At 35.8% G+C, this 25,822-nt stretch overlaps 3 protein-coding genes across 6 annotated transcripts; 1 reads left to right on the forward strand and 2 right to left on the reverse strand.

The window, feature by feature from the left end:
• On the reverse strand, nucleotides 1-6,063 carry LOC127789228 (U4/U6 small nuclear ribonucleoprotein Prp31 homolog). Its single transcript, XM_052318058.1, has 9 exons — nucleotides 5,906-6,063; nucleotides 5,548-5,608; nucleotides 4,346-4,411; nucleotides 4,090-4,227; nucleotides 2,818-3,710; nucleotides 1,829-1,899; nucleotides 1,426-1,528; nucleotides 1,164-1,239; nucleotides 1-376 (listed from the first exon to the last, which is right to left on the reverse strand). Exons 2-9 carry the CDS (start codon nucleotides 5,548-5,550, stop codon nucleotides 269-271), a joined length of 1,458 nt encoding a protein of 485 aa, XP_052174018.1. The 5' UTR covers nucleotides 5,551-5,608; nucleotides 5,906-6,063; the 3' UTR covers nucleotides 1-268.
• A 3,605-nt stretch (nucleotides 6,064-9,668) lies between these two features.
• On the forward strand, nucleotides 9,669-14,269 carry LOC127789307 (spermidine synthase 1). Its single transcript, XM_052318193.1, has 9 exons — nucleotides 9,669-9,988; nucleotides 11,567-11,643; nucleotides 11,755-11,877; nucleotides 12,429-12,533; nucleotides 12,770-12,842; nucleotides 12,935-13,006; nucleotides 13,147-13,342; nucleotides 13,670-13,799; nucleotides 13,905-14,269. Exons 1-9 carry the CDS (start codon nucleotides 9,793-9,795, stop codon nucleotides 13,968-13,970), a joined length of 1,038 nt encoding a protein of 345 aa, XP_052174153.1. The 5' UTR covers nucleotides 9,669-9,792; the 3' UTR covers nucleotides 13,971-14,269.
• A 2,836-nt stretch (nucleotides 14,270-17,105) lies between these two features.
• LOC127788934 (serine/arginine-rich splicing factor RSZ21A-like) lies at nucleotides 17,106-25,171 on the reverse strand. Of its 4 annotated transcripts, none has more exons than XR_008020467.1 (8): nucleotides 25,062-25,171; nucleotides 24,792-24,889; nucleotides 21,531-21,619; nucleotides 19,581-19,797; nucleotides 19,207-19,329; nucleotides 19,024-19,103; nucleotides 17,958-18,206; nucleotides 17,106-17,841 (listed from the first exon to the last, which is right to left on the reverse strand). XR_008020467.1 is itself a non-coding variant. In XM_052317649.1 (6 exons), exons 1-5 carry the CDS (start codon nucleotides 24,878-24,880, stop codon nucleotides 19,037-19,039), a joined length of 585 nt encoding a protein of 194 aa, XP_052173609.1. In that variant the 5' UTR covers nucleotides 24,881-25,141; the 3' UTR covers nucleotides 17,869-18,206; nucleotides 19,024-19,036. The 4 variants fall into 4 exon arrangements, 1 of the variants encoding a protein (XP_052173609.1); XR_008020468.1 differs by having other exon boundaries at nucleotides 24,792-24,894; nucleotides 25,062-25,151; XR_008020466.1 differs by having other exon boundaries at nucleotides 17,109-17,841; nucleotides 24,792-25,141.
• Between the last annotated feature and the right edge of the window lie 651 nt (nucleotides 25,172-25,822).

Here is a 25,822-nt window from a genome sequence, read left to right on the forward strand (position 1 = left end):
TCTAACCAAATTACAATTAACTGAATTACAACAATATGCAGCCCGATTACAGTATTACCCCTCTACTATTCTAGGGCCATGACAAACCGATAATACAAAAAATGTACCTAAGAATTAGGTGCAGGCAATAACAGTCAATCCAAGTCCCAAACATCTCCAGTTGTACATAGTATATAAAATTTACAGAATTTCCTCAAGCAAACCTCATTTCTGATATATTTAGAACTACTAAGGAAGAACACCTATACAAAATCTGATATGCATCGACTCAGGTCCTCTTGATCTTTGAAAATGTTCCTGTTTCTGAAAAGTAGGTGCTTTGAGTTCCACTACCAAGCTGATTTGCAAGAGCCTGTGGATTTGACAGCTCAATCCCCTGACAAAGAAAGCATCACTCCAAAATCACCAAATGAATGAGCGCAAATCATATTTGCATCATCTGTATATAAGAATATCTACCGTCTACTAGTATTATAAAACTGATAAGCATGCGTGCGCGTGTTTGTGCTCGATCAACTATTAAAGGCTTAGGACCTGTTAAGTTTTAATTTGGGTACAAGGAAGAGTCCTAGACACAAAATATTAACTTCTAAAAAGACTATCCAACTCCCATTCTCAATTTCTTTGCTTTTTTCTTTGTGAGAGAGAGGATCTCCCTACCAGCTGATTCCCAAAGTCTTTTGTTCATTTTATTTAGTACCTTTCTTTCTAAGTTGTCCTCCAAGCTCTTTTGTACAGCATTCACCCCCTGAGGCACTTCTTTGATATAGACTCTTACTTATCATTTATCAAGAAAAACGAAGAAAAAAAAAAAGGCATCCAAGCCCATTGGATTTTATTTAACTATATTTGAACTCTCAATAAGAGGGAAAGTGTGGAATTTAAAAAAAAAAATCATCCGCCTAATTTAATGTCTAATTCAAACTTATGTCTGATGAACTTGGTATGTATTCCTAACAGCCAAACTAAGCTAATGACTAACAAACTACATAGTGAAAAATAAAACCAGCCTTGTCAAATGTTTATTGGTATAAAACATGTAGAGTAACACAATGGAGATTCTCTATTCACCAATTTACTTCTAAACCAACATCACTAGATCAGAGCATTAAGGTAACTGAACATCAAGGAGCTGGTTTAGTGAAGTAAGAAGTGGAAAAGACCTGCACAGGTGTGAAGGCTAAACTTGATGTAAGCCCTGAGGTAGCACCACTACTTCCATACTGCTTCTCCTTGAACCTGAAAGTAGAAATTCCATGAGATCTTATAGGCAGATTAGATGATAGGATTAACTAACAAAAATGGCTTTAAAACAACTTAGAATTTATCCAACCCTGGTGGGGCGTAACAAAGTGCTTATTATTTTAGACCACAACAATTTGCATTTTGGCTGGAGGAACAAAAAAAAGGTGCAAAAAGACCTACTTCTTAGCTACTTTGGCAGCTAGTTTGCTCTGACCAATCGATACACGCAACTTGCCACTCCCAGCCTGGCCAAGCATTCCATATCCCTCTCCCAGTCCATCACCTGTTTGAAAAATTGAGGAAAGGGACATGGAATAAATTCTCATATAGTAAGTTTAAGATACGAAAACAAAAGCAACAGAAAAACAAACTTCTGTAACAAGCTCTCTTAGCTACTGGTTAATCTGTGAATGACAAGATATGATGCTTAGTTCATTCAGAAATACAAATCGTAAAATTTTCTTCAACAAAGAGAACATCCGAGAAAACAATCAATTAGCATCCTGTGAGATAAAGTAAAACCCAAATTCATCTCAAGCAAATCAATAGTTACTTAGATAATCCAAAATCGGCGGGAACCTACCTAAAGAACTCTCTTCAGGAACACCAAACTGCATCCTATTTGCCAGCTTTCTCATGTCTGTTATAGCATACCTGAGATAAGAAAAGTTTAGCCAATACAATTAGATACTCATACCAGTGTCGAGAGGATCCTAGGCCCCATGAAATTGTGGCCCAACTCTCACTTCCCATGTCAGTGCGTCAGCACCACAAAATTTCTAAAGAAATTAAACTAGAATGATGTATCATGAACGTGCAAACTGAAAAGAGAACATTGCTAACAAACCACCAACCCCAACTAGCAGTCCAACTATGCTTGCCCATAAATACTAAGAAAATATCATATCCTGTACCCTAATGAATTCAGTTCCAAATAGCATTGAGCCACCAAATCCAATCCTCCCCAATCTCACACACCCCCTCCCCCCAGGTGAAAAAAAGGGGCCAATGTAAAGTTTTATCGAACAAACTATAAGACTAGCTTTATGGTACAACACGACATGTTAGATAGTTAATTACCAATATATGCAAAATATGAGTGTAATTAAGGAGGATGTTACAATAACATAATATGTTGTCATACAAAAAAAGAGCTAAAAACAAAATTATTTGTAATAAGGTTGGAGTTTTGTCTATTGAAGATAAAAACCATGAGATGCATTTAAGATGGTTTGAACACATACATGCTAGGAAAGTGAATCGAATAGAAGAAGTTTGGGGCAAAAGAAAAGGAGGAAGATTTTTTTTTACCTCGCAAAAAAAAACGCAGAGAGAGAGGAGAGAAAGCAGAAGACTAACAAAATTAGTAGGAAACTCTTAAGGATAATATATGATGTGATGGCTTTAAAAAAAATTAATGAACATAATAAAGATGATTTGAGAGGGAGAATCATTTGACAAACAATACCTAATGGGACTAAGGCTTTTGATGATGAATGACGATGACAATGGAGGGAAAAACCCTCACATAGAGAAGCATTCTTAGACAAGACAAGAGAAGAACTACACTACCTTTCCTTCATCTTCCTTAGACGCCGACCACCTCTCTTCTTTTTGGGCTCAGAATCAGGAACTGGAAGAGGTTTAGGCTGCTTTGCAGGAGGTGGCTCCTGCCATTTCTCAATTTTCTTACGAATTTCTTCCCGGAAGGTTCTTCCTGTCTTCCCAGTTGGATCTCCTCTAGTAGAATCAACACGTGCTGCAAGGGTTGATTTTGCGGCAAGCAGTCGGCAGGCGCGCATCCTTAGAGAAGGAGGTGTGCTCTGAAAAATTTCTGCTTGCTCAAGATAACCCACACGAAACTGAGATGTTGCAGTAGAAAATCCAGCTAAGTTCTTTTTCTTAGCACCGAGAAGCTGAACATTGCAAGCAGGCATCCTGGCTAATGCTGACAGACCACCAGCTGTCCCCATAAGTTTTGCAGCAACAGCACTCCCAACAATTGCAGAAACATTTGGTGCAATATATCCCATTCTACTCTCAACAAAATCCAAGACCTTTTTCTTTGCCAAATCAAGAGTGAGAGCTCGATCACATGCATCAATTGTCTTTTGGAGGACTTCCTCTGGAAGGGGTTTACCACTAGTGGTTGATGCTGTAACAGAAACCACCATAATAATAGCCGATGGTAAAAGCCCTTCCAAATCAACAAGGGTTAAGTCCATCTCATTCCCAATCTTTTTAACTACTCTGGCATAATCAATTGGATGCTGAACAAGTGATTCAAGCTCAGGAAACTTCAAACGATACTTGTCTCGGATGAAACTGTGGATAAAAACAATTTCATTTTCAATATCAACTGACAATGAATTACAGTCTACTATAAGCTGGTATTCAGGATCATCCTCCAAAACCATGCCTTGATTTGAAACATCAGATCCTTTCACAAGAGCATCTTCAACTTTCTGCAACACAGAGACCATGCCATTAGTTTTTAAAACAATACCTAGAACTGGCTAACTAGTAAAACTTGTAAATTGCCAAGTTACAACTTAAAAAATGAAAAATAATGAGAAACATACTGGTAAAAATTTCTTTTAAGTATCAAAGAAAAAATATTTTAGGCAAATTGAACGTGAGCAATCGGATGCATATTTTTAAAGGTTCATCTAAAGTTTTCACATATATCCCTACCTTTTTCAATAAATACAACTTCCTAAATGAATAGAATTTTGCTATAAAAGAGAAGATATAAGAAATCATAACGAACACAGATTTGTAATGCTAAGATCGCTCAACATCTAGACATAGGACTAAACGTGTGAAAATGGCAAGTAAAATGACCTGTATGATATCAATATAACGTTGTGTTTTCTGTAACTTAGAGACATTGTCCAAATCATCATAATTAAGGGTTTCTATGTCTTCTAAGTCCTCTTCATCATCTTCTTCCATGTGTTCCACATCATCATTAGTCTCATCCTACAAGGAAAAAAAGACACAATTTTAGTAAAAGCAAAGTACAAGCATTATCTGTCCAAGGAGATACTTAAGTCATAAACTGATCAGTGTAAAATTGAGATAACAAAAAATTACTCACAAGAAGATCAGCTTCATTGTCGGACAACTCATCAAGGTCAGCCAGGAAAGAATCAGCAAGAGTCGCCTGGAGTAAATGGGATATATTAAACAAACTACAATAAACAACTTGAGAAGCATAACAACTTCCAAATGTCCATAAACAATGATCTTAAGTTTCTGATAAACAAAAAAGTGAAGAGTTCCCATTTAATATCTCAAGAACATAACAGCATAATAATACACGATCCTAAAAAGGGAAAATGCTCATCATTGATATCTCAAGGCTCAAACAAAAACTGAAACAGAGAGAATGAAAATTTGCCTTTACCTTCATCATAAAGTTCAAAAAGAAAGGTTACTACCAACTGGAACTTGTTAGAATTCGCGTGGTTTACATAGATCAAAATACAAGTATAACTTCCAATAAAATGGTCCCAAAATATCCAAAGTCCTATAACGATGCACTACTCTTTCCTCACTTGAGTGATAATTAAACCAGAAAAGATTTGCACTTAACAAGTTTATGCTGTCATGTTACTGCTGCTGAAATGGATTTGACAGTAAGTAGGAAAACAAAGATCCATGCTACAACCAACGTCACACACAAACTAGTCCAAATACTGGCTACAACTGTTGCACCACATTATCCTGTCTATATGGTATAAGAGTCAAGTGAAACAAAGCAAATTAAATATATTATTTTCAATATTTTTAGGGGCTAAATGTTAAATTTACAATTTATAATTTTAAACCCGAAACACTTCACAATTAAGATTAATGTATTCAGTTGGCTCCACTTCTCTCCTTTACTTGTATTAAGTACGGCTTCATATAAAAAACTTGTCCAAATAAAATTCTTCTTTTTTATAGGAGAACATTTTGGTAAGCTCTTTAGGTTCCACCTATTAATGAAATACACTGATTAAAATTGGCTCTTTTCATTGCCCCATTGTGTCCAATCCACAACGTGATATGATACAACTGGTGTAAGAAATATTCTCTTCTCAAATCACAAGACCCTCCCATTCATTATAACATCAAACAGAATCACTTGATTACATGCAAAAACCAAATTCTAATATGCCACAATGCTTTGCATATCATACAGTCGTACTTATCAGTCAGTGCGAGCCTCAGAACTGATCAACGCATGCTGAGGAAGAATAAGCAGCAGGTCATCTTGAGACTACAAAATCAACAAGTAGAATTGCGAAAACTAACCATGTTTCGTTAACTTGACCTAGCAACGGCGCACGTATGCCACAGTCGAGCTTCCTCGACGCTGTTCGACCACAAGAAACATACAAATTAACCCAGACGAATTTAAAGCAATACAATACTGTGAACCAATAATGAACTGCTAGTTAATCAAGCCCGAATCTGATGTCGCAGCAGGAAGAAACGTTTCGTATTGAACGCCGAAAGGCCGATAGGATCCAAACCAACTACACTCGTCGTCCACGGAGAAAACGCATGTATTTATAATGAGATATTGTAGGCAGGAGAGAGATTCAAAACCCTAGGGCATGTATTACAATGAGATATCGTAGAAGAGAGAGATAGAAAGAGAGAGAGGTACCTAGTACGAACGGAGCTTCCTAGAGACGGAACTGGCGATCGAGATTGGACAGCTTCTGGACTCAGCGAAAGGCTGGAGATAGAAATGAAAATCCCGGCGCGGCGATGTACGAGAAAACCGAGTCACTCGGCTGGAATGGCCTTGGGCCGTTTTGCTATTCGATATGAAGCCCTAAATTGGCTAGAGTTGGGCCCAACCCCAACTTATGCCCAGGGATTCGTTCAATTCGAACCGACTCTATATGATATTTGATCAAATTTTGAATTGATACAAAATTTTAATCAAAGACTAATTAAAGATAGGATTAGATCGAATTAGTCCAAACTAGATCAATTCGATTCAGTCTTGATGAGTTCAATTGACATCTACAAATGTGTTATCCACAATTCTAATGGGATTAAAATATTATTCACCATGCTATGCATATCACAATGATTGACATGATTTCGAGTTAAAAAGTAAAATAATATATTTGATTTATTTTTAAAATATAACGATTAATTTAACTTTAGACCAAACCCTACTCTTTGATCCATACACCACCTTCTAGTGCCCAGAGAAGGTGGGGGGTTTTACCCTATTCCCACACCTTAGCAAAATTGGGACACATTGAACTATTCACCCATAAAATTTGGTAAAGGCGAAGCGAGGACAAAATACTCCAAATTTATGTGTGTGTGTGTGTGTAGAAAGAGAGAGAATGGCAAGTCAAGGTAAGGATGGTAAATACTATTCTCACCTTAATTCTAATTAAAACTTAAGTATAAATTCTCTGAATATGACTCGACATTGGTTAAACAGCCCTTAACCCTATCTTCACTGGAGTAGAGTGAATTAGGTCCTTGCAAATTTAGGATATTTTGCTAACATTAATTAAGATGTTAACTTATCCTATGTTAAATTTTATATAAATTCTTACATGAACTAGTAATTACTACTCATGTAGTATAAAAATAATTATATAGGTGGAAATAATTGCTAGAACTAAAGATTTTTTAGTCATTATCATTTAGGAATCGTTTCCTCAATACACCTCATCAACCTATTACATTAATAAAATTTTATTCATAATTTTTTATTACACTCTCGCTCAAATCATTAAATCATATATTTAAGCAATTAAGCGAATCAAATATCCTCAATGCGAATTTACGTTTGAACTATATATTATATAGAGTAATACAATTAGCACAAAAGAAAAAGTTTAATTATAATTTTTTATTGGTGAGAACTTATTACAATTGTATTTTAATTGTTTTTTTGATAAGCTCGTCGAGTAAATTTGTATTCATTGAGTAACAAAAAAAAAATAATTCGAGCATGCCTTCAATAAAATTTAAAAATTTATCTGATTATATATCATTATAATTAGTTACTTTTTAATAGGGGTGTCAAAAAATATCCGAAAATCGATGAACCGAACCGAACCGAACTATGTCTTTTGAATTGGTTCTATAGTTCAACGATTAGATTCTGATTCTAAAAAATTAAGAACCGATATATTTGGTTTGGTTACTAATTTTTCTTCTTAAACCGTGATTTTAATCGAATCGAAACTGATATTATACTTGTATATATATTATTATTTTTTGGGTATATATATATACATACGCATAAATATATTATTACTTGCAATTTTAATATGCTAGTTTTTGTTTATTTATTTTTTGTTGTTGGTTATTGTTATACGAACTATTTTTTTTTTAAACTTTTATGCGCTATTGTTATACTTAATGGTCGATGTAATCTAATTTGATGAGATAGTTTATGAATTATTTTGTTTTATTTTTACTTCGAGATTTGAAGCATTAATGAAGTTATGGGTTTATTTTAATTAACAAATTTGTTTGTAATTTCATATTTTGCCAAAATATTTAAAAATTAAATATTAATTGGATAGAATTGAAACCGGTCTGATGCGACGGATTGATCATGATTTGGTTTTATATGTGTAAAAGTTCGGTTACGGTTCTTATTTTTTTAAAATCATTAAAAATGCTTCGATTACTTGATTCTTATAGAACTGGACCAATCCGAACCGTCGACACCGTCAAGTGTTGAAAACTTTAATCAAGTAAAATTATTTTAAAAGTACAAGGCTCTTTAATTTATGATGTCAAAAGTTATATTATGTAATGTTTTATTTTGGTATAAATATATTTTCTATGAATTTAAAAAAATAGAATATACCTCCCATTAAAATCATTACACTAACAACAAATTAGCACCCAATCATTATTTGATTTGAGGGATGATGAAGAAATTATTTGCTTTCTCCATCCAACCTTTCAACTTTAGGGCACCAGCCCTTGGGACAGGGGCCGTTTGGGGAAGACCAAAAGGCACAAACACCCACCATTCCAAGGCGGAGAGAGGGGCGCAAATACATGCACGCATCGACCTGGGTCTGACATGTTGAAAATCCCAACCCCCAAACAGAGCCCTAATTGAAAGCCCTATCATTTCATGTTTGGTATCTTCACCCCTGCACATGCAAAGACCCTCACCGCCACAATCATAGCCTTTAATCTTAGCCCATTATCTTATGTTCAATCAAACCATCATCAATTAGAAGAATAAAAATAATAATAATTATTATTATTTATAAATTTCAAATTTTATTCACTAAATTATTATAAACTCATTATATTTATGTTCTTTTGGCTAAATAAAAAAAAATATTGTCTAAAGCCCACGTGGTCAAAGTATTTTTTTTAATTGTTGATAATTATAAATAAATAAAATTCATATGAAATTATTATTATAATTTTAGCTTTGAGTTTAAAAATTGGATAAAAACAACCTAAATTTGTGAGATTTGAGTAGTGATGAAATTATGACTTGATTTGTGATAACATAGTGCTCTTTTTAAGTTTTTCTCAATTTTCATATTGTCCAAGTAATTATGGAGTTTGAATTTGTCTTAAATTGACTATTCTTATGAGAAAGGGAGATGTCGATATTCAAGTTAGCTATTATGTTCGAGAATGACACAGTAATAATGTAATAAATACATAATAAATATTATATTTAAACACCGCACCTTTACATAGGTGAATCATGCAATCAACGTATCCAATATAAGACCACTACAATTGTTAGATGTGATCCTCTAATTAGACACGAAGAGCCAATTATGGGCGTAGTCTTGGATCTTAACCAATATTGGGTAAGGCCTATCTATTTAGATATTTTGTTATGATTTGAAACTCAATATTAAATTTGAATGTTCTAACATTTTTATTTAATTCGTAAGATCATAGGTTTGATTCTATCTCATTGGCCATCTATTTAGACATTTCCTGATTTGAAACTCAATCTTAAATTTTGAATGTTCTAACATTTTGTTTAAATTGCGAGATCGTGGGTTCGATTCTATCTCTAAGTGATATTGCGTAATCGATTGTGTCTATCTAAAAAGCTAGACCTTCAAAATTTGGATCACGACAAATCTATCTATTCACCTAAAACTATGAAACAAATGAGTTGTGAGCTTTAGGGATAATAAGATAGGTCCAAATCGAAGATTGGCTATGATCGAGAAATTTTTCGATTTTTTCAAGTTATAGAAAAAAAAAACCTTTTGTTTAAAAATTGGTTTGCCCTAAAAATTTAAAAAATATATACAAATGAAAGAATATTTATATTTTTAAAAAATTAATAATATTTTTTATAACCTCACACGGAAAAGAGAGCTTGTCTACAGGCGTCTTTGATAAGCAGGTTGTCTGTGCCTCTCGTATCTTTTATACTCTCTCTCTCTCTCTCTCTCTATATATATACATAGATATCCATCTGCGTTTCTCTCTCTCTCTCTATATATACATGCGCAGCGGCAGCTTCCTTTGAAGCAATCGTCTGGTTTTAGGGTTTTAGAGACCGAGGCGATGGCGGAGGAGAGCGGCGTCCCGACGGTCGCAGCCGATTTGCCGGCGAAGAGGCAGAGAGGGGAGGAAGAGAACGAGAACGGAGTCTCTGCTCCCGTGGAAGTGGAAGGCATCAACAACAATGAGAACAACGAGTCTCAGTACATATCCACCGTTATACCTGGGTGGTTCTCGGAGATAAGCCCAATGTGGCCTGGTTGGTTTTCCGTTTTCAGTCCTTAATATTTATCTCCATGGTTATATGTGACTAGGATTGTTCTTCAGGGCCTCTGTTTTCGTCGTTTGATGTTTGAGATGGTGGTTTGGTGTTAATAGGAGTTGATTTTGTGAGTACTTTCCGGTTTGCCCCTTTGCCGAGGGTTTTTTTGGCGTCTCTTGCTATTTATCCCAATGTTCTGCTTATGTTGAGATTTTGTGATTGTTCTGGTTTCTGCCTGTCAAAAATTGCTACTTGTTATCTGTTCAAATTTCCTTTACTCTCTAACCAAGGAGAAACATTTTATGTTGCTGTCTATCCCATGCTCTTCCAAAGGATGATAAAATGTTCGAACTTTTAAAAAACTATTAAGATTGCTTTTTCAATACACAAAATTAAGTTTTCCATCCATTACAAACTAGAACCCTCTTTCATCCCACTTGAGCGGTAGTAATAATTTCTAACATATGTTTTCCACCAGTTTGCACTAGCTGATATATTTTGAAAAAAATCAATGCTTTTGGAGGTTCGTGAAGTGAAAGGAGAGAAAAGGAAGATTTCCATCCAGCTGACATAAGAAGAAAAACTTAGAAATCTGCTAAACGCTAGTGAATGCTCAGTGCTTGAGTGAAAGATTCAATTTAAGATATCAGTTAGAGGTGCTTATCATAAAATTAGAGATACTTTGGAAGAAAATTGTAGAAATTGTTATTTCCCTTAGAAGATGAAATATATATATATATATATTTGGTGGTAAGATAGGTTTAATAGAGACAAAATTTACATATACACGGTGAAGAACAAAATGGATGTGAGTTATCCCTTACGCTAAAGACCTTTGAAGAATCAGCTTTTGACAGGCTACATTAAGGAATCAGGAATCTGCATGTAAAAGCTACCATACAATTGCGAAATGAAGTTATTGTCCATTAGTAGTTATTAAACTGGGGGATTTCAGTTTTGTCTTCTTTTCCCCCCTGAATTTGACATACATATAATTCCTTGGAGGTGCTATTTGCACATGCCTATCTGCCATTCTGGAACTCTCCTATTGAGTCTAAGTCTGCTGGAATGTGTCAACCCACTTCATGCTTTATCTCTTACTTGATCTGATACAGATGTTGTATGCAGTACCGAAACGATCTTACCCTTTGTGAGATTCTTGTACGTTTCTGAATGACCAGTTAGTAACCCATTATAAATTATTCATGCCACGAATATTCTACACTGTCTCATCTCGAAGGTAGTAGCATTTGCGTTATTAGTTGGTTGGTCATTTTAACCCAGCACTAAAGTTGCTCGTTGCTTTGACTAGTTTGTAATATTTGGCAGCTGTGTACTCTATCATGTTATTCTTATGCAGATTGTTGAATTTGTGATATATTGTTAAATTCCTAAATGTCAGTCCTCTAGTTTGAAGCCAAAATATATTATGATTATTTATAACCTTGTTGGAGAGGTGTGTATCACTATTATTCTCGTAATGAGTGTTCCTTTCATAAAAGTAGTTCCTTGTAGTCATTTTCCTGTTCGTATTGACATGATTTCATGCGTGGCATTAATTTTCAATGGAAACAGGAGAAGCACATTCATTGAAAGTAGAAAAGATTTTATTTCAGGCGAAATCTCAATACCAGAATGTCATGGTCTTTCAGGTATTTTTTATTCAGAGTTTATTTGAATTTCACTTCTGCATTAGTTGTGGCCAGCATATTACTGGCTATTTTAATATTTTTGATGTGACTGCTTCTTATGCATTGTTGCAGTCCTCTACATATGGGAAGGTTCTTGTTCTAGACGGTGTGATTCAACTGACAGAGCGGGATGAATGTGCATATCAAGAAATGATTACTCACCTTCCACTTTGTTCAATTCCCAGCCCAAAGAAGGTATTTTTTGCAGCTTAGAACTAATTAATGAACTGTTACATAGAGGCAGATAAAATGCAACTGGCTGTTTCCTTGAGTAACTCAAACTCTTGAACTATTGTGGATCTAGTTGATCAATTTTGTGTCATATTTTATATGGTGAGCCTTTAGTCTAGACTGAGGTTCCATTCGGGGGTAAATCTTAGTTGATTAATAAGTTCAAAATTTATGCATGGGGCAACCAAGGACAAACCCCATTGTTATTTTGGGAGGTTTATGATGTAATGACCCAAAACAGATTACGAGTCCATGAAAACAACTAGCTGCACAACTGGGACTCCTTTGTTTTTCGTGAATCTTTATGTTTGTAAATTGTAATTTAAATCCATTAGTTAGGGATACTGACTTCTTGTGGAAATTGAGCATGCAGCACTGGTTTTTGCCCCCTCCCCACCCTCTCTTTGCCTTGTGTTGGAAGCTCTTCACAGAAACTAATAAACACCTGTTATAAATGTGCTATTGTTGGATGTAATTCTCTCTTTTTTGGAACTCACTCTTGTTTCATATGGTAGGTTTTGGTTATTGGAGGAGGAGATGGTGGTGTGCTGCGTGAAGTGTCTCGCCATTCTTCAGTTGAGCAGATAGATATATGTGAAATTGATAAAATGGTGGTTGATGTGAGTGATAATGGTTCAGTTTTTATTTTTGATTTGTGGTATAGTCCTTTACTTCCAGATTGCAGAGGTGTTAATCTCTTGGAGAAAATCTTTTCTATACATATCCTCCTTGGATACCAGGGACTTGCATCCAAATCTTGAGTTTTCATGAGTTTTATGATTTGAGTTTTATGGACAAAGGGATTTGTCAAATTTGGATCTGATTGCTCTGCAATGCCTTGTGGTTTATCTTCTAGGTTTCTAAGCAATTTTTTCCTGAAGTTGCTGTTGGGTACGGGGATCCCCGTGTAACACTCCATATCGGTGATGGTATGATCACTGCTTTTCTTTGTCTTCTTCTTCTTCTGAGTTCATTTTTTGTTTCCTTGTCCCACGTACATAATGGGTTCTGAACCTCACAGGAGTTGCATTTCTGAAAGCTGTTCCTCAAGGAACTTATGATGCCATTATAGTGGACTCATCTGATCCCATTGGTAATGTTATCTATCAGATCAATTTGTTTCTTCTTTTATATATCAGACATCTATACCACCTTTGCTGTCATTTGTTTTCTTTATTATGTTTTGAAATTTGTAGCATTCTAATTCCCCTAGTCATGTTTTGTTTAAATCAGGTCCAGCACAAGAACTTTTTGAGAAGCCCTTCTTTGAGTCAATGGCAAAGGCTCTCCGTCCAGGAGGGGTTGTCTGTACTCAAGCTGAAAGCATATGGCTTCACATGCACATAATTGAAGATATTGTGGCAAATTGCCGCCAAATATTCAAAGGCTCTGTCAACTATGCATGGACGACTGTTCCGACATATCCAAGGTATACATGTCCAATCCCTTTATCCCAGTTCTGACACCACAAGTTGTAAGCTTTTGTTCCTAACGGCATGGGGCATTTTTAAGGGGCCAGGATGATTGCAACTTTGTAAAGTTGGTTCTCACACCATTTTGGCACCTCATTTTAAGCTTCGATATTTATGTCCTTTGATCCTTTTAGTAACTAGGGGGTGTTCTATCACATGTAAATTGGTTAAGTTCATAGTCAAATGTATGGGAGTTCAGTGACTATTATATGTTATCTGTTCTTGATTTGATTCTTGGACACTATTACTATGTATATGAATATTATTGGTGATTTTGGTTTCAGTGGGGTGATTGGTTTCATGCTTTGCTCCACTGAGGGGCCGGCTGTGGATTTCAAGCATCCGGTCAACCCTATAGATGCTGATGATAGCCATTGCAAATCAAAAGGGCCATTGAAATTCTACAACTCTGAGGTGTGATTCCATTCTTTTTACCAAACTTTTCGGTCACATTTATCTAGCTTGAGGGCTTGACTTTTTGCTCCTTCCGTTTTTATACCTATTTCATTTCCTCGACAGATTCACGCTGCAGCTTTCTGTTTGCCATCTTTTGCCAAGAAAGTGATCGATGCCAAGGCTAAATGACCAAATTTTGAGAAGGATCCGACGAAACAGCATTGGCTGCTATGTAGAGTTCCTGGTTTCCATCCTCACTGAAATGATCTTTTCTAGGGATGGCCCTAGAATAAGTTGAGGTTTGAATTTTCATGCTCAAGTAGGATCCCTCTCTTATTGTAGAGAATCGAATGACTGTTTCGATATAGATATGAATTTCATTTTCCTTATATTATTGGTACTTAAAAATGGCAGTCAGTTCTTACAAAGCAGCAGTTTTAGAAGATGTCACATTTGCCAACTGCAGTTTTAACATGCTTTGATCTATATTTCCTGCCTGCTTGTTGGATCTTTCATACTTTGGCTGTAGTTATTACGAATGTGGTACTACTCCCCGAGTTGTGATACGAAAACAAATATAGGGTACGTCTAATTTTGTGATATGGATGACAAGCTTAACTGGTTCAATATTTCAGGTTATGGTTCAGTTTATGGTTGTACTCGGGACAAAATTTAGTTGAAGAAATGCAAACTAAGTTAGGTTTGAATGTCATTAAAATGTAATAGAATATACAAGAAAGTGAGATAGACATCGCTCACTTTTTTCTTTTTCTTTTTTAATTTATATTGTTTTAACTGAATTCATACACAACTCAGGGATCCCTTTTGAACTAAGAACACAAGAGAATCACAATGCAAAACGTCATTCATCACGAAACCTTCATCATGGCTCTTAAGATTTTTGTTTGCATATAATGTTCATCATAATGCATTTCTTCATGAATATAGAAACAGTCTTTTGGTTGGTTGGAGTACTACTAGGAGAGCACCCATCAGTCATCACAAAGTCACAACTCTCTCCTTTAAGTCATGATTAATAAATTGAAAGTGTTATTTGGGTATTTAATTTTAACACCTAAAATGATACTTGTGTATTGATTATTGATGTATTAGTGTCATATCAATATAAATGTATCATACATTAATCCATAATGTCACTTTAAATATCAAAATTGAGTGTGAAGCATTTTTGTTGGTCAAACTTATATTTTTGCTTTTGTATTTTTATGTTTTTTTTTTCTTTTTTGTTATTACTTAAACTTTTTATTGTTTAGATTAACATGGGTATTTAAGTCAATTTAATTCTTGTATTTTGATTTTTTTTTATATGGCAGTCTAAACTTTTTATTATTTTGATTACACATTTGGAGTTATATTTTTGAGTTAATTTAATTTTTATATTTTGATTAAAAAATGTAGGTCTAGTGATGTAATTCAAACAATAAAAAGTTTAAATTCTTACAAAAAGAATTAAGATATAGTAGTTAAATTGATTTAAAAATTAAATTAAAAAATATTATGAAACAACAAAAAAAATTGAGGAGTCAGTACGAAAAGAGGGTAGAAGTTTATGGATAAAAATATAAATTTGATCCATTTTTGTTAATAAAGGTATCAAACATGCAGGGGTATGTAAAGTCTGTTTCTCATTAGTTGGACTTGTAACTTTTTGTCAAAAGGTGTAGTTCTGAGTGGTCACATTTTGACCTAGTCCCCTAGGAGGGACTAGGACTGATAAATGAATTAATTGAATATATATATATATATATAGAGAGAGAGAGAGAGAGAGAGAGAGAGAGAGAGAGAGAAGAAAATCAAATTGAACTAAAATTTGTCAAGACTGATTTAACTATACAAGCTGAAAAGACATAGGGGACTAAAATTCATTTAAAATAATTAAAAATCAAAATACCAGTGTTAAAATGATTTTGCATATACCAAAACCAAAGCGAATTATCAAAAATGAATAAATAAATTTTCAGTTAAAAAAATTGAATCTAAAAGCATGTGGGCGGTGGGTGCTTTTTCAGTGATGATGGATGAGTGTGTTAATGTGCAATGTACCAAGCAGAGGTGGGGGTACCATCATCAATGGCTAAAAGAAATGAAGATGGTCTATGCTATGGTATAGGCAGGCATGCACTTTTTGACCTAGTTGGCTTTGGCTTGGCTATTTGTTGGCATGGATTCTCTCTCTCCCTCCCTCTCTCTCTCATACATTTATTCTTTTGACTATGCCACTTTGCTTCAATCAAAAGCCTGAAATTGTCTTTGTCTTGCGCCAAAATGATCACAAAAGAGGCTCACAATTGGCATAAAGCAGAAGTTTCAAAAGCAGATTCTTCCCTGCTAGTTATTTGGAACTTGGAAGTGGAGAAAACCAAGACAGAGAGCATTGAATGGATGATTAAAGCACCACCCATTTGGGGAATTTAAATTTGGGGATTTTGGCTTTCTCCTCTCCTTTGGATAAAAAAAGAGACTGGGTGGAGTGTATTTGGCGATGAGAAAGATTATATTGACAGATAAATTTGATAAATAATTTTTATAACTTGATATGATATACATAAATTTATAATAATTTTATCTAAAATTAACAATAATTTATAATAATGAATTTATGCAGATAGCATCAATTTGTAAGTTTTTATCAAATTTATTTATAAGTATAATATTTTCTTTTAAGAAAAAATAAATTTTGATTGCAGATTTTCATCAATAATAATAATAATAATAAATTTTGGCAAATTATTTTTTTATTATTTTGAGACCATAATAAAAATTTCCCTATTCTAATGAGAAATTACACTTGCACAGAAAAAATATTGTCAAATCTTATAGTGTTTGGCATTTTAGCATTAAATATTCTTGCAAAATATATTGTTTCAAATTTCAAAGTATCTATTTATATGCATTTGAGGACATATTTTAATTGTAAGTCAAAACACTCAAAATAAGATAAAAATAGTTTCTTATACAAAGATTGTTCCAAATGTGAAATATATATCAAATTAAAGCAGTAGAGGAGCCTTAATCTCCGATCTTCCTTTATCACAAAAGGTAATGAAAAAAGGATTTTGATTGTTAATGCATTTTCTCTATAATATTATATAATTAAATTATATTTTTTTACAGAGAAAGAAGTGAGTCATTCTATTACTCCAAGCTTGGCCTAGTAATATGGTAAACAAGACTCAAGCATGGTCACAACAACAACGACAACAATAATTACAAGCCTACCCTGCAACTATTATTGATGCTAAAATTATGCAGAACAGGGAAAGATCAGTCAAGTCACAGCGATGCAGTATCATGCAGGAGCAGACAGGCAGGCAAGATTTAGAGAGATATTTAGGGGTCTCGTGCAAGCAATGTTGTGAAATATAATCTTTGAACATGCTGGCAAATATATCAGTAGGAACCATAACAAATCAGGCAGCAAAGATAAGACCCAGCCACCCATAAACAAGGGCAGCAGCATCTTTAAAAGAGTGGCTAGCAGTATGACTGATGCGCATATTCTTTTACCATGAGACATGGCAAGCCCGAAATTAGAGTAAAAACTACAGCAGAAATTCAAGGATTTCGGTTACAGGGTAATAAAAGAACAGGCGCAACTGATGGCCTGTTTGATCATGACCAGTGAAGCTCCAGTTTTGTTGGAGAAGCTTCTCTGGCATGATTCCTTCGGTAGTCTCATGATGGTATTGCGAGCAGTGGTTTCATTTCCCATCTTTCTCTTGGTCATATCACCACATCTAATTCCTATAATATGATGCACCACAGTAATCGGTAAGACCAATGAACTGCATCATCATCATCTTCTCCAACCAGCAGGCGGAAGAGTAAAGTTGTTACTAAAAGAATATCAGAGGCTTTGTTGCAGAAGAATGCACTCTAAAATGTGTGCTACGCAACCAAAGTGACCAAAGTTTGCAGTTTTAATTGCCATTCAAACTGAACATGCACAAGGAGCACGAGTAGACGATGTGGTGCAGAGGAGCAGAGGTCGTGAACCATATGCAATAAGCAGTAAGTGGCCAAATGTTGCTGATTTAGCCTAAACTTGACCACAAAACACAAAATATAACTAATTCAAATACATTAATTCAGTTCAAAGTCAACATATAAGTATATAAGCAGCAATAATAAAGCATATTAAAGTATGAAAGAGACCTCCAGGTTTCAATAAGCTGTATGGAGCAAGCTGCCGCTAAACAGAGTCAAAAACACCCCTTTTGGCAGCCAAGATGGCATAGAACCAGAAACCACCCGAAGCTAGGTTCAGACAGACCATTTGTCATCGTATGGACTCAAGCATCTCTACCGATAGTTAACAATCCTATCAGGGCTACAGTATAGCAGAAATGTCATCCTTTGCTGTCCTGCTGCAAATAACTTGACTTCCTGCTCCAGCCTTAATCTCTGCCAAAATGTCCAGTGACATAAGTTCGAATGTACCTGACTTAAAACTCGGGAAAATGAAGTGTATAATAGGACATAAAAAGGATGTTACCTGGTATTGATCCTCATCAAAGACACATAAATAGTGACAGTCTCTTTTAGAAAGTGACTATTCCATGCAATATGGATGCCAGTAAACTGAATACACATTGAATAGGTTTTGGTTTTTTCATGTTTTCGTCGTTTTCTTGGGGGCTGGGCAGGTTCTCTTCCCCTCCCCCGCAAAGCTCTATAACCAAATAAATCAAATGTAGAGAAAAGTTTTCATAATGCTGTCTCATCAATCTTTTCATTCTGCCAAAATCTAGTATTAGAACTCAATTGTATTAAGCAGGAAAAAAGGTCACCAAATCTAAAAAAAATAAATTGCTATTAAAAAAGCAAAAAATTTAAAAAAAAAATTTCATTTTACATCTTAGTGCTTAGCATACAATACATATATATCTTGTTTAAAGTCTTCACACTTATTTATTATGTGTACACTAAGAAATTGTCCCCATGATAACCCCAGATTCCTCAAACAAAAGAAATTCTGGTTATGTGCCTACAGAAAAGGAATAGCTATCCTTCAGCCAAATGAGCATCATAAGTTAAACATTCAAGCAACTAATTTAAGTTGGCATGATTCAGGGATAAACTTCTAGGTTTTAATTGTTGGCAGCATAGGTTTCAATCACCACAACAATAAGTACATGACAAAAATAGAACTTGCAATTACTCAAGACTACACACTATTTCATACAAACCAAATAATTTCTGCATACCAAATAGGACATACCCTTATCATAAGCTTAATCACGATGAGAACGGCGATATGGAGGTGACCTACTGTAGTCAGGGCCACGAACAGGTGATATGCTGCACATGGAGAACCATAACTACCATTTGTAGGCTGAAAAGGAGGAAGAAAACCTAGAGAGCTCTTCTCAACAAAAATTCCATTTCCAAGACAATTACATACCCATTAGCATAAGGTGAGTCCTGACGATAGCGGCGATAAGGAGGTGACCTGCTGTAGCTACTTCCACCACGAGGTGTTATGCTATGACGCCATGGAGACCTCCTCCCACAAGGGCTGTAACTTCTGCCACAAGATGCAAATTTGTGAAGGTGCAGAATAAAATACATAAAATCATCAACAAAAAGAAAGGAAACAAGATGCTGCAACACCTCTATTGCATGCAGAAACAGAGAACATGCATGCAGTTCTTAACTCTCAGAAGGAAAGAAAACAAGATACTCAGCTATATACATTGCACCCAGAAAAGGGCTACAAGGATGGCACATATACGCAATTCTTAGCTTAGAAACAAACAGAATACACACGAAACAAACCTGCGACCATAACTAGGACTCCTGCGGCGACAAGGGCTGGGACTGCGACGACGCCCACTCCCTAAGCCTTGTGAACCAATGCGTAAGCGACATTCTCGTGCAAAATGACCAGGCTTACCACACTCATAACACTTCGAGTCCTCACCCCCACCACGTCCACAACCACCACCACCTCCCTTAGAATTGTGTGAGAGCTCCACACGCCAGCCATTCTTCCCTGACAAGTAGCATCATGCTGTAAATGAAAACTTGAAATGTACATGAAGCAGAATAGGAAAGAGCATCAGTCTCAAGATATATCGGTGACAAAGAAGATAGCTGTGCCCCAATGAACAAAGTGGGAACAACATAAGCTTTTGTTTGCACTCTAGTTGCAATGAGTATTTTAATGGCACTAAAAAAAAATGAGTTAAGAATGACAATGAACATGAAGGAGCATGGATAACTTGTTAAACAGGCCACATTACAAGAAACTAACACTGGCCAAATAATTATAAGAATATGGATTTTGTTGTATGGCCTTTGATGATGTTTTGATGATGAAAAACTATATATATTTTGGCATTTGAAAATGAATTACATTTTATCTTTGGAAATTGAAAGAGATTGAAAAATGAAATATCCAAACTATGGCAAAGGATAAATATGCTTTCAATGCATGCAAAATCTTTTATATTTATTTTGAAATCAAATTTTTTTGTATTGGTTTTGATATCGAATGTGTTAAAGAGTGTCAAAATATTTCCCATATCATGAACACTCTATTTGAAGGCAAAACTGTCAACCATGTTAGTGAAACTATTGACCGTTTTGTGCCTTCATATTTTGGGTTGTTGAATCAAGCTTAAACTGTCGATCTCTTTGCCCAAAGAGTTGACCGTTTTAGGCTTTTCAGCAAAAACAGTTGCATGTTCTCTTGAATTGTAGGCAGAGTAAAGTTCAGCTCTCAATTGTTTTTGTGCAAGTTCAAAAAATGTTGAAAGCCACTATATAGTGTCAACCTTTTTCCAAAAACTGTCGATTTGTTGCTTAAAACTGTTGATCATTTGCCAAAGAAGTCGAAATCTTTTATAAAAAGTCGAACATTTGCCCAAAGCCATTGTGTGCTTTAGATTTTCTGAAGAAAAGTGTCAACCGATTCTTCATTGACATGTCACATTCCTAGGGTTACCTAGGGTTGTGATCGGAATTAGGGGAAGAAATCAGAATGTTAGAATTGAAGGAGGGGGAGAAATAAGCAGAAAAGCGAGGGAGAAGTAGGGAAGAAATGAGAGAGGGATAGATAGAGAGAATTAGGAAGATAGAATTTTCATTTCATTACACATCATATCCATCCTCTTACAATTGGCCTTTTTATAGGCATAACTAGTTGGTTAACTGATTTTTAACAGCACCCATGTGCTCCTAATAAATTGCAAAATATCCCTAACAAACTATTATACTCTATTACAATATTGCCCCTCTCTTGCTCCTAGGGTCATGACAATTGACATATCTTAATGGCTAGTTTTTGCAGGCATTAAAAGCTCCCAATAGCTCCAAATAACAGCTAGTTAATTCAAGCTTGGGAGAAGCCTATAAATACCAGCCCAATGATGCACTAGAGGGGCTAGTGTTTATAACGGCTAGTTTGAACAGGGATAATTGTTTGGTTCTAAGGATCAGTCACAAGGACATAAAGCTTGAGATGGTTAACCCAAAAATTGCTTATATACAACAGACATTATTTATAAGGAAAAAATAAAGCAAGCAGATATATAAGAATAAAATTACTCATAGAAAGTGACCAAAATTTTGATCAAATTAATTAATTAGGAAAAGAAAGTGAAGGACAGTGTTTAACAACTATTTTTCCTGACAACTAAACCATTTTTAGTTCCCACCCCAAAGGACGTATGATGATAAACCAAATGACAAATAAAGTTTATATGAAATAATTTTATTATTTACCATCTAATTCCCGAATTGCATCCAAAGCATCCCTGTGATCGTCGAACTCAATAAAGGCATATCCAGGCGGCCTCCGTGCAACCCAAACACTGCCCAATTTATGGTTACATGTAATAGTCAAATGATAATCACAAATACAATATATGCATATGGGCAGATATAAAAATTGAAGGATCAGATGCATCAATTGGAATAGTAACAAACAACTCCATTTAGTTAACTCCAACCACGAGAGAGCATGACTTGCAATACTAACACCCCAAAATAAAAGAATTATCTTACATGAACAATCAGCCCCTTGTCATGCATCTACACAATCTAAAAAACTGACTGTGAGGCACGAAGAGGTGGAAGGATATACTCTGAAGGAAAGAATGTTGAGGTACCAGGGTCGTATAGTGATCGAGGACAGGGCTGAGCTAAAAAGAAAGATCATGCAAGCCTTACATGAGTCGCCTTTAGGGGGCCATTCGGGTGAACAGAATACATATGTGAGGGTTAAAGGAACATTTTACTGGCCAAGGATGAAGGCGGAGGTTAAGGAGTTTGTGAGGGGTTGTGATGTATGCAAAAGGTGTAAAATAGAGCGAGTACCCTACCCGAGACTATTGCAACCCCTACCCATCCCAGAACAAGCCTGGTCAAGTGTATCAATGGATTTCGTGGACTGACTACCGAGATCAGAGGGTAAGGACAGTGTTTTGGTGGTGGTAGATCGGTTTACCAAATTCGCCCACTTCATTGGGTTGTCCCATCCTTATACGGCTTAGGAGGTGGCGAGAGTGTTCATATATCGTGTGGTCCAGCTGCATGGGGTTTCCCAGAATATAATCTCGGATAGGGAAAACATTTTTACCAGTCTGTTATGGCAAGAGTTGATGAAATCGCTGGGCACAGACCTAAGGTTATCCACGACATACCACCCTCAAACAGATGGCCAAACCAAGAGGGTGAATCAATGTCTTGAAACCTATCTAAGGTGTATATGCCTAATGCGTCACAAAGAATGGCATAGGTGGTTATCCTTGGCATAGTGGTGGTATAACACCACCTTACATTCAGCTATTAGAGTAACCCCTTTCGAAGCTCTGTTTGGACACAAAGCCACCCGTACTACCAGCAGTAGGAGGGGGATCAGAAACAACCACGATAGAAGAATACTTGCAGAAAAAGAGGGAAGTGACTCAGCAAATGAAACAAGAGTTGGCCTCTGCCCAGCACTGCATGAAGCAGTATGTGGACAAAAAGAGAACGGAAAGGGAGTTTGAGGTTGGAGAGGAGATGCATCTAAGGCTGAAACAGCCACATCTAAGGCCACTGACACAGGGGAAGGTTACCAAGCTTAGCCCCAGGTACTTTGGACCTTTTCCTATAACTAACAAGGTGAGAAAAGTGGCTTACCGATTGCAATTGCCGACCGACACTCACATCCACTTTGTGTTTCGTGTTTCACTATTGAAAAAGTCGATTGAGGGGCAGCCAGCAAGTTCCACGCTGCCATCCCTACCCAAGGGAAGTGAACAAGCAATGGAGCCGGAGGCCATACTCGAGAGACGAGTGATCCAACAAGAATGGGTGCCCTTAATCCAAGTTTTGGTTAAATGGCAAGGAAACACTACGGATGGTAACACATGGGAATACCTCCCAGAACTACTCAAGAAGTTTCCCCGCGCGGTTAGCCTACTCAATCTTCCTTGAGGATAAGGAAGCATTCAAGAGGGGAGCATTGTCACGAAGGCAATCTACTAAGAGTCGTTCTTTTAAATTTTTTGCTCATTAAGACCTTTAAGTTGTATGTTTCATTTCGGCTATAGCCTTCGGCGTTAAGTGGTCCAATAGGTTGGTTAGAATCAAGGTTGTTACACGGTTAAGGGAGAGGGCCCCACCTGTCAGGGTAATATATCGTCCAACGGCCTTATAAGGGTACCTTCTGTGCGATGTAGAGGGTATGCTAATAATCAAGAAGATTCTATTCTCCAGGTGCTCTCTCTCTCTCTCTCTGTCACTCACAGCTATCTCACTCTCTTCTCTCCTTTTCTCTCAAATTCCTTGTTGTTTTTCTTTTTTTTGACGACTCCATACCAAGTGGAGTTCTGAATCCCTTCTCAATTCCCTTGGGATTGAGGTAAGGTTGTAGTAGTCACAATAGGGTTGTGACAAATGGCAGAACCCAAGACTAGCATCTGACCTCTTTTGTTCTATTGCTATTTGTTTCTCACCATAAATAAACAAACAAAACAAAGAAGTGATGCCACTGATAACCCACACTAGTGAGGGATGGCCACCAAAGTCACTTGTCAAAGGCGAACCTGCTGGTGAAGAGAAATGAGAAAGGGTCTGCCATGCGTTGTCAAATGCCGAGAACTCCCAACGAGTGATAGCCAAGATCGACTTCCAGCAACTGCTCTCCAGCTTGCCTCCCTTAGTAAACGAGGTTGAGTTTTCTTTCCTCTATTTGATTTCTTAGTTTCCTCTTTGTAGTAGTTGCATTTTTCTTTTCTCTTAAGCCCTGGGTCACCATTTTTGGCGATCCAGTTTGTGACCCAGAGCGATCTGGGTCGCATTCGACCCACTAATTGGGACGTTCTATGACTTGAGTGACCTAGGTTCCAATTCGAGGTACCAGGGGTGGAAACACAACCCTAGCCTCTATGACTTGAACAAGTCAACCACATTAAATCTAAAACTGTATTGCCTTAGTCCCCCTTTGACTAGGCTTCCACACAGCCAAAAAAAAAAATTGTTAAATATTGGATGGAAATAAATAAATATTTTAACAACCAACAGGCAATAGTCAAATTTTAACAAAAGTTCCAAAATAGTAGCAAAATAAATTTATAAGATGAAAAAGAACAGATAAATAGATGAGACGGAAATTCTGAATTATAAAAAAAAGGCATCAGGTGGATTACCTAGACGTATAAGAGGATTGGAGAGGAAATGAGGAAGTGATTTTGTGCTTCCTACCAATTTGAATTTATCTACTTGAGAACGAGTATGTACCATTGTATTTCCAAACAATTTGAATAATCATACTGAATTGGATCAAATAAGAACAATTAAATTAATTCCCAAATCAGTCAACAGACTTGATTCCAAACATTAACAGAGTGTAAAACAAGTTGTGCCTATTCTTACACATATCAAAACGAAAATTTCACAGATCACGGCCAGTGTTGGAGAAACAATTGGGGGAACTGTTCCCATAACACGATCAGATCATTCGACTGGAAAATTCCAGTTGATATTCATGAATTTTACCTTCTGAGAACGCCGTAAATCCGAAATTCATCTTCGAGATCCCTCTCATCGACTCGCGGATCCAAGTTCCCAACGTAAACCCGAGTCATGCTCGTTGCCTAATCTTCAGACAACCAAGAAAAACGAAAGAATCGATTTCTTGTTTTGGCGACAAAACTAATCCCTACAATTTTCCTCGAACACGACCGCACTCTTCCAAACCTGAATCTCCAGCCAGCATTCAACTAAACAAAGAGACACATATGTTTTGATGATGCGACAATTGCTTACCTCGGAGATTTCTTATGGTTTGAGCTTTGGGCGAGAGATAGCCAACGATTTTCCGAGCGCTTAAACCCTTCGAGCCTTCCAGAGCATTTTTGTCTGTCAAATGTGGGAGAAGTTGAGTTCAAATTGCACTTCAGCCCCCTGAGGTTTCCCTATAATAATATAAAAATACAATTACCACCCTTAATTTCATACTATTCAAATTAACTCCTTCGATTTATTACACTTTGGAGCAATCTCCAAAGGTCAAAGCGGATATCAAACACTATATCTATATATATATTATAACAAAACAGTCGTCAAATTTTTTCCCGCCCATTTCCAGTTACTATTTTGATATTTTATTATGTTTTTTTAATTTTTTTTTACTTACCTGAAATAGAATTTGTATAGGTCATTAATTAAGTCTTGGAGATATAGTTCTTGGAACATGTAATTCTTGAAACATGTAAATGGTTTTTTCATAACTAAATAGTGTTTGGAGAATGTGTAATCATGCTGGTATATGAACAGCCAAGATAAATATTATTAATTTATTCATATTATTAATTTTTAAATATTAGCATAAAATTTTAATTGAAATAAATTACAGAAAAATGAGACTTTTTTAAATCGGGAGAAATGTTGAGATATTAGGTAATACTGTTGAATACCGACTGTCAAGTAAATTTTTTATTTTATTTTTATTTATATATAGTTTAATTAATTTAAATTTATTTTTTTATAATTTTAAATGTTATAATTTTATATATAAATTAAATGTT

Source organism: Diospyros lotus, chromosome 13 (assembly GCF_014633365.1).
Source record: "Diospyros lotus cultivar Yz01 chromosome 13, ASM1463336v1, whole genome shotgun sequence".
NCBI classification, from domain to species: domain Eukaryota; kingdom Viridiplantae; phylum Streptophyta; class Magnoliopsida; order Ericales; family Ebenaceae; genus Diospyros; species Diospyros lotus.

Coding starts and splice junctions, on each gene's coding strand:
- LOC127789228 (XM_052318058.1), bottom strand. Junction 3,711..4,089: donor GTTATATTGATATCATACAG/GTCATTTTACTT, acceptor TCTGTGTTGCAG/AAAGTTGAAGATGCTCTTGT. Junction 1,900..2,817: donor CTAAGGAAGATGAAGGAAAG/GTAGTGTAGTTC, acceptor TTCTTATCTCAG/GTATGCTATAACAGACATGA.
- LOC127789307 (XM_052318193.1), top strand. CDS start 9,793: ATGGCGGAGGAGAGCGGCGTCCCGACGGTCGCAGCCGATTTGCCGGCG. Junction 9,989..11,566: donor GATAAGCCCAATGTGGCCTG/GTTGGTTTTCCG, acceptor CAATGGAAACAG/GAGAAGCACATTCATTGAAA. Junction 12,843..12,934: donor AACACTCCATATCGGTGATG/GTATGATCACTG, acceptor TGAACCTCACAG/GAGTTGCATTTCTGAAAGCT.
- LOC127788934 (XM_052317649.1), bottom strand. CDS start 24,880: ATGACTCGGGTTTACGTTGGGAACTTGGATCCGCGAGTCGATGAGAGG. Junction 21,620..24,791: donor ATTTACGGCGTTCTCAGAAG/GTAAAATTCATG, acceptor TAAATTGGGCAG/TGTTTGGGTTGCACGGAGGC. Junction 19,798..21,530: donor TGCAATTCGGGAATTAGATG/GTAAATAATAAA, acceptor GCTACTTGTCAG/GGAAGAATGGCTGGCGTGTG.